Source organism: Schistocerca gregaria, chromosome 1 (genome assembly GCF_023897955.1).
Source record: "Schistocerca gregaria isolate iqSchGreg1 chromosome 1, iqSchGreg1.2, whole genome shotgun sequence".
Taxonomy (NCBI): Eukaryota; Metazoa; Arthropoda; class Insecta; order Orthoptera; family Acrididae; genus Schistocerca; species Schistocerca gregaria.
In genome coordinates this window covers 714480021-714493378 of record NC_064920.1, presented here as the reverse complement: position 1 = coordinate 714493378, position 13358 = coordinate 714480021, and the positions used below count along the sequence as shown (strand labels likewise).

Below are 13358 nucleotides of genomic sequence, written 5' to 3'. Positions count from 1 at the left end.
GCACAATGCTGGTGACTACTTTGAAGGTCAGTAAAACTCTGAAACACATATGTATTTTGTACGAGCTGTAAATAAATAGTTGCCGCTATTAAAGTTCCAACTCTCGTATTGGAGAACTGTCTCTGACATGGGGTACTGAGTAGATAAGACGGGTTGCTGATGTAACTGCTTAGATCTGAAGATGATCCTGAGTGATCGAAATATGTAATCTAATTAAAACGTGCAGCTGATACTCAACAATAGATAATTCTTACCTTAAATATCAATAAAGTTGCTGACTCTCACGACACGAATATGTCGACTATACGGTAGTGGAAATGTTTGTCACCAGCAGGTAGGAGAGGTTTATTCGAAAGGAACCTTTTCTATGAACACTGACAACCTTTTCCTTCATTTACTAGTTTAAAAAAAAAGCACTACATGTACATTCCTCTGTAACAGAAATAAATTTCTAAATCTTACTCCAGTGCTACATATCAAGAGAAAAAACAGTCCATTTCCGTATAAAATCATTCAAGATATCTTTAAACGCTTTTAGTAAACAAAAAATTGTTATAAGTACAGTGTGGATCACAATTCATAGCGAAAACTGACGAGTGTGCAAATACGCAATAACAGAAACATTCCACTGCTCATGGGTGCACAAAACGAACCGTTTGCGTTACAATTGTGAGTGTGTAATCTGAGCCGTCACTGATTTCAATATGAAATATTGTTCTATTTAGTACAAATGTATTTGAAACGCACATTTTTCGATAAAGCCCCATCTCACTGGGCTTAAATTTTGCTCATGTCGTACCTCACATTGTACAACGTTGTGGAATGTGGTACACGCCTCATGAGATACAGGCATATTTTGTTGCCGCTGTGAAACTACATGTACCGCGCCAATATGGTCTGAGATGGATAGGTCCAAACACAACGTGTACCTTGACGTCCGATATCAGCGGACCACAATCTTCTAGAGTTTCTTGTCTAGTGTCGGTCACAAAAGTGAGGTGTACAACACTCCCGTCGATACGGATGAGGAAGTGGAACTGCAGATTTTACAGTCTTGTTAAGATATGAAAGATGATCTGGGGTATTAAAAAGAATTTTTAACACACTGTATAGACGAGTACAGTATTGTCTCCTAATATGAAGATTACACGAGAAACACCTCCTTTAATAGGAGGGTGTGTACAATAATTTGTAACATGTAACGTGGTGAAGTAGTATTTTATTTCTTTTTAAGGCAGGCCTCGGGTGATTTGTGAGATCATATATGGGGACTAATTCGAAAATACATTTGGACTAACCAGCACAATGTTTCATACCGAAGTCAGCGGCGGCTTGAAACTTTTAGCACAGGTCAGGAGCGGAGCAGGTAGAGGAACTATGGATCAAGTTTAAAAGAACAGTTGATCCTGCACTGGACAGATATGTGCCCAGTAGAACAGTTCACAATGGTAGGCACCCTTCACGGTATACGGTCAGTCTAAAGAAACAGAGACTGGTGCATAATAGGTTTTACACCTAGGAGTATAGAAAGATGCTAAATGGAACCAATTGGCTGTCAAGGCGGCAATGTATGAAGCCTTCAGTGACTGCCGTAACGGAATATTGTCAAATGTTGTTTCACAAAATCCGAAGAAATTGTGGTTGTATGTAAAGACTGTTAAGAGCAAAGTTAGCGTCAAAATCACTCGTGGGTGAGGCAGGAACTACAATTGAGTATGGCAAACCAAATCAGAAATGCTTACCCCCGTTTTCAAACATTTCTGTACAAAGGAAACCCCAGGAGTGTTGCCCCAATGTAATCCTTGTATCGTTGAAAAGATGAGTAAAGTAAGTCTAGCACCGTTGGCGTTGAGAAACAGCTGAAATCATTAAAACTGAGCAAAGCACGAGCACCCATTGGATCTCGTCAGACTCTACAATGAATTTGCGACTGAGTTAGCCCCTATAATCTATCATAGATCCCTCGAAGAAACAACTGTGCCCTCTAGTTGGAAGAAACAACAGATCTCACCCATTTACAAGAAAGGTAGTAGAAGTGATTCACAAAACTACCGTACAATATCCTTGGCATCGATTTGTTTTAGAATCTTAGAATATATTCTGAGTTAATGTGATGCCTCGAACAGAATGGCCTCTTCCATGCCAACCAGCAAGGATTCCGTAAACATCGATCATGCGAAACCCAACTCGCCCTTTTCTCACGTGACAAACTGAAAGCTTTGGATCAAGGCAGTCAGCTGGATGCAGTGCTTCTTGGTTTCCGTACAGTATTTGACTCAGTATCGCGCCTATGCCTACTGTCAAAAGCACGGTCGTATGGGACATAAAGTGAAATTTGTGACAGAGTGCGCATTTCTTGGGAGGGAGGATGCAGCAAGTTATCTTGGATGGAGTCATCGTCAGATGTAGAAGTAACTATGGCCTTGCGGACAATAGTAATAGTAACCTCAGACTTTTTGCAGATAAAGCAGTCATCTATAACGAAGTACTGTCTGAAAGAAGCTGAATAAGTATTCAGTCAAATCTTGAAGATTTCAAAGGCGTGCAAAAACTGGCAACTCGCTTTAAAGTTCAGAAATGTAAGACTGTTCATTGCACAAAACAAAACAAAAAAAGTATTCTATGATTACGACATTAGTGAGTCACAGTAGGAATCGGTTAACTCGAACAAATACCTGGCTGTAACACTATGTGACGATATGAATTGGAATGTGCATATAGGCTCAGTCGTGGGTAAAGCAGATGCAAGACTGATTTATTGGTAGAATACTGGGGAAATACAGTCAGTCTACAAAGGAGATTGTTTACGAATCACTCGCCCAACCGGTTAGAGAATTGTGCTCAAATGTGTGGGACTCGTACTGAATAGAACTAAACAGGATATCAAACGTAGGGTATACAGAGAAAGGCAGCACGAATGGTCACAAATTTGTTTGATCCGCAGGAGTGTCTCACGGAGATGCTGAAGCAACTGAGCTGGAAGACTCTTGAAGATAAACGTAAACTATCCCGAGAAAGTCTACTTGGAAAGTTTCGAGAACCGGCTTTAAATGATTCTAGGGCTATAATGCGAGCCCCTACAAATCGTGAGGACAAGATTACGTTAATTACAACACGCACGGAGTCATTCAACCAATCATTCTTCTTGAGCTCCATTATTGGATGCAACTGCAAAAAGAAAACCCTGATAACTGGTACAGTGGCATGTGCCTCTGCCATGCACTTTGCAGTGGTTTGCATAGTATAGGTGCGTGTGTGTGTGTGTGTGTGTGTGTGTGTGTGTGTGTGTGTGTGTGTGTGTGTTTGGAGATTAAGGGCTCTTAACGCCGCGGTTATCAACGCCCTTACACACACTGAAAGAAACCAATGTGCGTAAAATGACTAAAACAGTCACCCAGTGAGGAAGAAACCTGTAAGGTTACACTCTTTCACTCACTTCCCCCTCACTAGCGATGACCCACACAATCACTCTAGATGTAGATGAAACACACATCCACAGTTACCTCGCAAACGGCACATTTGCTGCCCTAAGTTACTAGAACGCTGTCGCTTCTAAAAGTATTATCGTATACTTTCACCCCTGTCAGTTTTCGCTACTAATTTTTTTCACCCTGAGTACAAAATTTGCACGTTGTTGCCTGTGATGCCCCCCTCAGCTTGCCGCCCAAAAAGGCCACTTGGGCCTTAAACCTTTCCCCCTAGGCTTAAACAAAGTAGAATTTTATTTGGAAGTCCGTTAGAAAGAAATGGCTTTCAGAACTCATTTCTGCAGTGTCCTTCGGGTATAGAAAATGGCTGCAAGGAAAATCGATTGAAGTGTGGTACTTCGAGAAGCTGCGGCGTACAAAGAAACATTCGTTGTCTGGAAAGTGTCGAGAGTGTATTAGTAGCACAGTCCAAAATATCTGCCTTTGTACGAAGATACTCAACAAGTTAGCTCTAAGTGTAATCGCGAGTACGAATCTCATGAATTTCATTCACAATACGCTCGTAAAAACAGAACGGGAAACGTTTTAGTACTGTCTTAAGAGATCACAGGGACAGTCATGAGAGAAAGAGCAGGGGTTACTGGGATTTTCATACGCTTGTTAATTTTATATCCCTATCACTTCCTGTATTATATTCTGGTGAAACCAGCACGTGTCGAGTTTGAATGAAGAAACTAATTAAGAAACGAAGCACAGTGGATCTTAGGTTCATACAGATTTTTCTAATTGCTTCAGTGTCTTCTAGTCCGCGAAATGGAATTCTATGTATGACAAGACATCGTACTTTTTGTTTGCGTCTAATAAGAAAATAGCAAATCTTCATGTCATTTTTTCAGAGGGAATGTTTTCGAAGTCGACACTCCACATTTCAAAATTTAGCAGCTCTGTCCGAAACAAAGTTAACTTCGACCATAGACATGTTTTGTTTACCGTTAACACATTTGTGACATCGAGGCCTCTGCTGTACCACCTTTGGTGTATTAATTAGATATCTCGAATACAAATAATTGTTATTTTTTTTAGAATATTAACGTCGTTTGTTCTACAGTTTCGCGCGTCATTAATATCTATGAATTCTCACAGAAAATACAGTTAAACTGTGAAGATACAGTGTCTTTTCCTACATAGACCAAGAGGAATGAGACGAGATTCCTGACTTGGACGTACGGTACTAAAAAAAACTTTGTTTCATTGCCTTAAGGCGGCTATAGTACTTGCTATAATCTGAATTTGCGGAACAGAGGATAGTGGAGCGATTGAAACTTCGGTGAGGTGTTTAAATTCTGCAAATAATGGCTTTTTCATAATGACATACTGCAAACTCGTAATATTTTCTTTTTACAGCTGACGTCATATGTTTCTTTTGCATTCAAGCTCGACAAGGATTAGTTTCAGCAAAATGATGATTTACAGCAGACTGATAACATTGTCCTTTTAGAACTGGGCTCACAAAGTGTCTTCCTCACTCGAAGTTTCACCAAAATGATAATGCATGAGGGGTCAAGTGCGTGTTAAATATCTACAATACAGTAAATTGTAAAATATTCGCATGGATATAAAATACGAAAGCGTACGAAAACGGAAACATATTTACAAGTAACACGTTCTGTTGTCAAGAAGTAATATCATTTCGTTCTGGACTTGTAATATCGCTGATGGTCTCAGATGTTTCACCATAGTATCTGGATAAGCGATGGAGAGTGTTCCGCGTAGGTGTAAAAGCTGAAGTTTATTTTAAGATATTTGTGTACGAGTCTAGTGTTCTATTATGCGAGTAGAAAATTAATAAAAATTGCCCATCGCGTCATTTGGTCTTCTTTTGATGAACTATGTTGCGTCGGTTGATACTCTGTGCTGATCCGTAATGCCCTATCATGAAGCAAGGCCATTATGGAAGTGACCAATAATGTGAAAGGCACAGTCGTAAAGAGTTAAAGTTGATTGTTGATTTTTTTAATTTTAGGAAATTTCACTCTACAGTACCCTCAGTACGAGGTAGGAAGGCTTATATCTTTGTATTAATGGCAAAGACGTACAGTACGCTCTCATTTTCCTGATGTCTCGGCGTAATAGCGAGCAACTTTGGGCTTCTAGTTTTTTGCCCCATCGTTAAGTAGCAAACAAGACTGTGTGCAGTAGCGATCGTAGTTGATTGCTGTGTTATTTTGCTATGGTGTGTCCAGTTTCCTTGTGATAAAATAAATTTTCTTAAATGGCCCATAGTAGACATTTACTTATACATGCATACATGTTTTGCGTACCACTCTGAACTCTCTCTCCAAGGGCAGGTGTGGCGGAATGGACAGGTGTTAAGTGTCTCCTAGGCCGTACAGAAAGGTGTCATTGATACAGATCGAGATATAGAAGTTAAAGACTACGATTTTACAATAGCCAGTGATCACTGTTCTATCGATCAAGAACATCGTTCAGATGAACTTCAGCACAGTTTTGATGTGGATCAGTCTGTCTCCCCAGCAAAATACTTAGTTTTAGTTAAAATCAAATGTGTTTTGAGTGGTGATAAGAAAAATGTAGATTCCAATAGTGAATGTCAATTTTACTGACTTTTTGTACGTATTGAGTGGAATCTTTATGTGAATTTAGTTTTATATGGAAATTTAGTTACAACGAAGATAATATTTTTCTGAATGAAAAATTTTATTTTCTAACAGTCCATTCATGTGTACTATTAAAAAAAACACAAAATTGTAGGCAATTTTGTGTGATAAATGGTAAAATGCTGCAGGCCTTATTTAGTGCAATAAAATAAACAAACGTCATTTAACAACACGTATAATGTCGGTTTAAACGTAGCGGGCCCAGAGACCCACCTCACAGTATACGTTACAGAAAAGTCACCTCGTGAGTTACGGATAAATGCCTCCCAGGGTGCTGGAATTAGCCAAATCTTGTCTTCGCGATCTCTACGTGAGCGATACGGAGGATGATTTAGAGTATCTTCAGGTGATAAAATTGAAAGACGCAGTGGTGATTCATTTACAGTAGCGGCGGAAATGTTGCAGCCGTGTCAGGTTAATCCACACGGCTAAAGCAGTCTTCGACAGCAGCAGACATGTTGGAACTGTGTCAGACCAATCCATTAGACTTCTTCAGCCGGCTGCATTGACCTGACAGCTGCGACAGTTATGCTCCTCCCGAAAATGAATTGCTACCCGTTAATCCACCGTATCAGCGGGCTGCGCCGTGAAGTTTTTTCTCTTCTAGCGGCGTGCTACAGTGCAATGGCGCGGAGATTTCACTGTGTGCCAAGCCTGCAGACATATTAAATAAAAAAATTAATGACTGAACTATATTTTTCCCAGGTCTCCATCAAAACTATGTGAGTAGCCGTCATACATACTGATAGTGGCATAATCTCGGCGGCTTGCCATTCAAACGACCACAACAGCAGCATGACACCTCCTCACATTCAGTGTTTCTTGTTAGACGTACAATAGGGTTGCATCTCTGTATTTGTCTCGCACAGTTCTGAACTTCTGATATTTAGTAGAAGAAAGAAAGGCCATAGTTACATAAATAATGTTAATGCTTGGGTTTAAGTGATTAACAAAGTTGCAAAAAATGCGTTAGCCTCTGTTTCATGAAGCACTTTGTCACTATTCGTCTGGGTGAAAAGAGATATAAATACCTTTAATGGATAGAAAGTTACGCAGGGTGGAGAATTTAGCTGTTGCATCGTGCCAGCGTATGTGCGGAAGTAAGCACATTCTTTGATGGAACTTTGCCACTCTTTTGCAGCCAAAGTACTATAAACTTGGAAACTGTTGAATAAGAACTAGACAACTAACTACAGTTCCACCATGTAATGCCCACTTATGTGCTACATGCTGAAAAGACAAAGATTTCGAACAATGTAATCGTTATGTAACGAAAGTCATAGTGTAGCAGTTACGGCACAGAGCCATTAAATGAATGGAGAACAGAAAAGAGCGTGGAGAAAATATCACAGAGGTAAACCAACTACTTCCTGTTCCGACAGATTATGCAGAGAAAAACCGTCATATTCGTGAGAACAATCACAAATTTGCCCAGAGTAGATGATAGGGAAACTCTAACACAGTAACTTGTGCTTGCAGTGTAAGACATTGTAGGTACAAATGAAGTGAAAGAGTCGAAAATATTAAATGGAACAAGGCAGCTAATAAAGAGTAGGTGAGAATTTCAAGTGAACCACAATAGGAACAAGGCAGAATAAGCTGAATCAGATAAAAGTCAATATCATACAAGAAAATACACAGAAAGTTTATTAAAATGAAAAAGTTGAAAATAAGAGAAAAGTGTAACAACAATAACTTACATTGATTATACACCAGGTTTCATTGGTTGTGATTGCTGTTGGCACATAACCAGCTATGGAGAAGAATGTTTCAAGCATTCCAAGCTGGTTCTAAATGTTGGTATTGTTAAAGAGATTTATAAGAAATGCAGAGAGAGTTAGTAATAACAATAATAGTATTCTGCAAGTGCCTGTAATGCCGGATAAGATGTACAAAAATACAGAGTATGTAAGAATGGTGCTGACACATGATGCCATTTTAACAGAAATGGTCAAAGCTGGAGGTTGAGCAAAACTGAAAGAACGCACAAAATTGTTTCCCAGTCAACCCTGGTACAGGGGAAGACAACTCATCAAAACTGGGATACCTTGGAAATTATTTTACTTAATATAAATGACAAGATACAAAAAAAACTGAGTCTACCAGCCTCCTCTGACTAATGTACAACACATTCACTAAAATTATCGCCAAGTGCATTGGAAAAATGATGGTTCATAATCAGGCATGTTGAAATTGTCCACTAGAACCTTTGAAAATTCTGAATAAACTTATAGAACATAGCTGTGACCATGAATTACCACTTTGCCAAAGATTCATAGATTGTTACTCAGTTTTAACATAATCATCTCTCAAAGCCTTTGATAATAAGAGATAGATTCAGCCTATGTTAGAATACTGAAAAATTTGTTGTCAATGCTACAGCTCACGTTAGACCTTCATTGTGATTGTGGGATATTCTGAACTAAAAGAAGAATCGGGCTAGGAGATTCTATATTGTCCAAACTATTTCAGCTGCCTTGGAGGAAGTTTTCAGATCCTAAACTGCAAAACACTGCACTGATATAACACATCTTAAACATCTCTATTTCACCTCTATTTCAGATAAACTTCAACAATGAAAGCAATAGAAAAGTTTGGAAATCAGTCTAAAATAATATATAAATAACACATTGAAAGGAAAATAGTATGAAGTAGCATTGAAGTTGTGGAATTAGTTGAGTCTTGGCATACAGAACAGCTGACGACAACAGTTGGATGGACAGCCAAACATATAAACAGAAAAGGAAAAATGGCTTGTCATTTTTTTGGTAAAGTAAATAGAAACTGGAAATATAAGTTCTTGATGTGACTCAAATGGAATTTTGGTGATCAGCGTATAAAACGTTTTTTTTTTCTTTTTTTTTTTTTCTAAAGGCTTGGATTTTCACTGCAAAGCTGATTGAAAAACTGAGGGTTGGTCAGTGTGCAATGGAGAGATGTATACAAGGAATTACTGACAAAACACACAGACAGTGGCAAGACCAGAATAGAACAAGTAATCATAACTGAACTGAAAATAAAATGAAAAGGGGGGGAGGGGGAGGGCATGTAGGCAGGTGAACTGATCGCATAGGAACCAGAGAAGTTCGCAAGAGAGGGGGGGGAAAAAAAAAGGAATTGATGATATCATTTGAATACATACCGGAGTATGAGGGATGTTTATAGCTGAGGATCATAATATATGGAGACTCTTATCCAGCAACAGATGTCAAATGGTGCATGATGGTGCATTAAAATGCAAAGTGTTTTTGGTTTGATATTTTTATCTGTCATATCGAATGAGTCGAAACAACACATATTAGATTAAAAAAAAGCTCTGTAGGGAAATGAAGTCAGTCTACAATGGAGATTGCTTGCAAATCACTCATGTAACCAACCTTAGATGATTGATAAAATTTGTAGGGTCCATATCAAATAAGATTGATGGAGGACATTGAATGTATATAGAAAAGGGCACCAAGGATGCACAGGTTTGTTGAACCCATGTGAGACTGTTGCAGAGATGCTGAACAAACTGAAACAGCAGACAGTTTAAGAATAAGTGATTACTCTGCAAATGTACTACAATCCCTGGTGTCTCATTCATGGCTAGCCAGCGTGGCCGTGCGGTTCTAGGTGCTTCAGTCTGGAACCACATGACCGCTACGGTTGCAGGTTCGAATCCTACCTCGAGCATGGATGTGTGTGATGTCCTAAGGTTAGTTAGGTTTAAGTAGTTCTAATTTCTAGGGGACTGATGACCAAAGATGTTAAGTCCCATAGTGCTCAGCGCCATTTGAACCATTTTTTTGTATCATTCCTGTAGGGCTGGAAAGGCCAAATGTAGATTCATTGCGGTGCACACAGACTCATTTGAATAGTCATGTTACCCATTCCCAATACATGAATCGAAAGGGTAGAATCCCAAACAATTGGTGCAATGGGTAGTACCATTTTCCATGCACTTCAATGGTTTGCAGAATATGTATGTAGTGTTGATGCAGACATATAAAAAGAGTTCTAGAACTTACAAATACAGATTTTTTAAAAATAAAAATAGCATTCTAATTGGCATGGTATGATTGGAGAATTGAAACCAGATAGGTAGTGAAAATGGGAAAGTTAAGATTATGAAAACTGTGTAGTAATGATTTCTCACAAGATTTAAACATGTTACCAGCCAGTCCTCTTTATGTTTTCCATCACAAAAATAACGTGATTAGTTTTTGGTGAATACTGCTTTTATTTTTTCTTCTTGTTCTTCTTGTGTGTGTGTGTGGGGGGGGGGGGGGGTGGGTTAGAGAGAGAGAGAGAGAGAGAGAGAGAGAGAGAGAGAGAGAGAGATACTTCGTATCAGTTCTCTATGTAGTTGACACATGCTTCATACTGTTTCAGTGATTAGCACGCCACTGGGACCTGAGCCAACAACATTGCAGTGTCCATCATGTCACAAGACTGTAACAACTGAGATTAGATACAGAAGCAACACAAAAACACACATAGTAGCAGTTCTTCTCTTTGTCTTCCTGTAAGTACTTAACAGCTTACCAGTTTTACTTATTTCAAAATGTAGGATTAGTGTGTCCTGCTTAATACTGTGCACATAAAAAATTTTATTTATCAGTTATTCTATTAATTAGATTTAAGTCCATATACATTGTGTCCTTTCAGTTACAAGTAATCTGACAACAGTTTACAGAAATAAAACTGCTGTGGGGCTTAACAGTGACTAGTGCAATAAGTACACATGAGAGGCACTGGATGTTATGCTACATACAATTTTCCAAGAATACAGGATGTTACAAAAAGGTACGGCTAAACTTTCAGGAAACATTCCTCACACACAAATAAAGAAAAGATGTTATGTGGACATGTGTCCGGAAACACTTAATTTCCATGTTAGAGCTCATTTTAGTTTCGTCAGTATGTACTATACTTCCTCGATTCACCGCCAGTTGGCCCAATTGAAGGAAGGTAATGTTGACTTTGGTGCTTGTGTTGACATGCGGCTCATTGCTCTACAGTACTAGCATCAAGCACATCAGTATGTAGCATCTACAGGTTAGTGTTCATCACGATCGTGGTTTTTCAGTCAGCGCAATGTTTACAAATGTGGAGTTGGCAGATGCCCATTTGATGTATGGATTAGCACAGGGCAATAGCCGTGGCGCGGTATTTTTGTATCGAGACAGATTTCCAGAACGAAGGTGTCCCAACAGGAAGACGTTCTAAGCAATTGATTGGCATCTCAGAGAGCACAGAACATTCCAGCCTATGACTCGGGACTGGGGAAGACCTAGAACAACGAGGACACCTGCAATAGACAAGGCAATTCTTTGTGCAGTTGACGATAACCATAATGTCAGCGTCAGAGAAGTTGCTGCTGTACAAGGTAACATTGACCACGTCACTGTATGGAGAGTGCTACGGGAGAATAAGTTGTTTCCATACCATGTACAGGGTGTGCAGGCACTATCAGCAGCTGATTGGCCTCCACGGGTACACTTCTGCGAATGGTTCAGCCAACAATGTGTCAATCCTCATTTCAGTGCAAATGTTCTCTTTATGGATGAGGCTTCATTCCAACGTAATCAAATTGTAAATTTTCACAATCAACTTGTGTGGGCTGATGAGAATCCGCACGCAATTGTGCAATCAAGTCATCAACACAGATTTTCTGTGAATGTTTGAGCAGGCGTTGTTGGTGATGTATTGATTGGGCCCCATGTTCTTCCAACTATGCTCAATGGAGCACGTTATCATGATTTCATACGGGATACTCTACCTGTGCTGCTACAACATGTGTTTTTACAATTACGACACAACATGTGGTTCATGCACAATGGAGCTCCTGCACATTTCAGTCCAAGTGTTCATACGCTTCTCAACAACAGATTCGGTGACCAAGGGATTGGTAGAGGCAGACCAATTCCATGGCCTCCACACTCTCCTGACCTCAACCCTCTTGACTTTCATTTATGGGCGCATTTGAAAGCTCTTGTCTACGCAACCCCGGTAACAAATGTAGAGACTCTTTGTGCTCATATTGTGGACGGCTGTGATACAATACGCCATTCTCCAGGGCCGCATAAGCGCATCAGGGATTCCATGCGACGGAGGGAGGATACTAACGGAGGACATTTTGAACATTTCCTGTAACAAAGTGTTTGAAGTCACGTTGGTACGTTCTGTTGCTGTGTGTTTCCATTCCATGATTAATGTGATTTGAAGAGACGTAATAAAATGAGCTCTAACATGGAAAGTAAGCGTTTCCAGACACACGTCCACATAACATATTTTCTTTCTTTGTGTGTGAGGAATGTTTCCTGAAAGTTTGGCTGTGCCTTTCTGTAACACCCTGTATAATAATAGAATTTGGGTATTCATTGTCATATAAAATTCAGTAAATTAAGGTTTCAAAGACAGAAAATGTTCTTACTCAACAACACACATCACATGACTCGTATCTGTTGTTCCTATTTGCCTATGACTTCCCCCACTTTCTTAGACTATGATTTGCACCAGCATATCTGATTCTCAAACATCACTTCCTTACATCTCTTTCTGGCCTGTTACATTCTGTGTTAACCTTGCTTCATTGCAGATAATAGACAAAATTATCAAACAATGCAAAATCAAGGATGGAATGTAGCTATATCAGAAAAGGAAAGTTGCTAATCACCATATAGCAGAGCCCTGAGTTGCGACAATAAAAAGATTCACACAATTAAAGCTTTCGGCCATAAGGCCTTTGTCAGCAGTAGATACACATACATGTATACATACATGCCCCCCCCCCTCCACCCCCCCACACACACACACAGTGTGGTCTCAGCTCTCTGAGCTCTGAGACAGCAGATGTGTGTGTGCAAGTTGCGTTTGTGTGTGTGTGTGTGTGTGTGTGTGTGTGTGTGTGTGTGTGTGTGTGTGTGTGTGTACACAATCTTTTTATTGTGCCTATCGTGACTCAGCATCTCCGCTATATGGTGAGCAGCAACTTTCCTTGTCTGGTATTGTTATAGACAAAATTATCTTTGCTATCACAAAGATATGATTATTGCAGTTCATATGCAAAAAGTATCAGATATAAATTGAGTAATGTAAGTCATCTTGTTTAGTGTGTGATCATTAATGTCTACTTCAGGCTGTTGTTACTTGTTTAGGCTGTTGTTACTTGTTTAGGCTGTTGTTACTTGTTTAGGCTGTTGTTACTTATTTAGGCTGTTGTTACTTGTTTGGAACTGCATAATACATGTTTTCATGAGATTAAGAC

At 39.4% G+C, this 13358-nt stretch overlaps 1 protein-coding gene across 2 annotated transcripts in view; it reads left to right on the top strand.

Annotated features, from left to right (window-relative positions):
- Window positions 1-13358, top strand: part of LOC126365964 (lipopolysaccharide-induced tumor necrosis factor-alpha factor homolog) — a 175115-nt gene that overhangs the window by 149559 nt on the left and 12198 nt on the right. For both annotated transcript variants that reach the window (XM_050008770.1, XM_050008763.1), the window contains exon 3: window positions 10481-10613. In XM_050008770.1, coding sequence (XP_049864727.1) covers window positions 10481-10613 — 133 coding nt within the window. The remainder of the gene's footprint in view (window positions 1-10480; window positions 10614-13358) is intronic.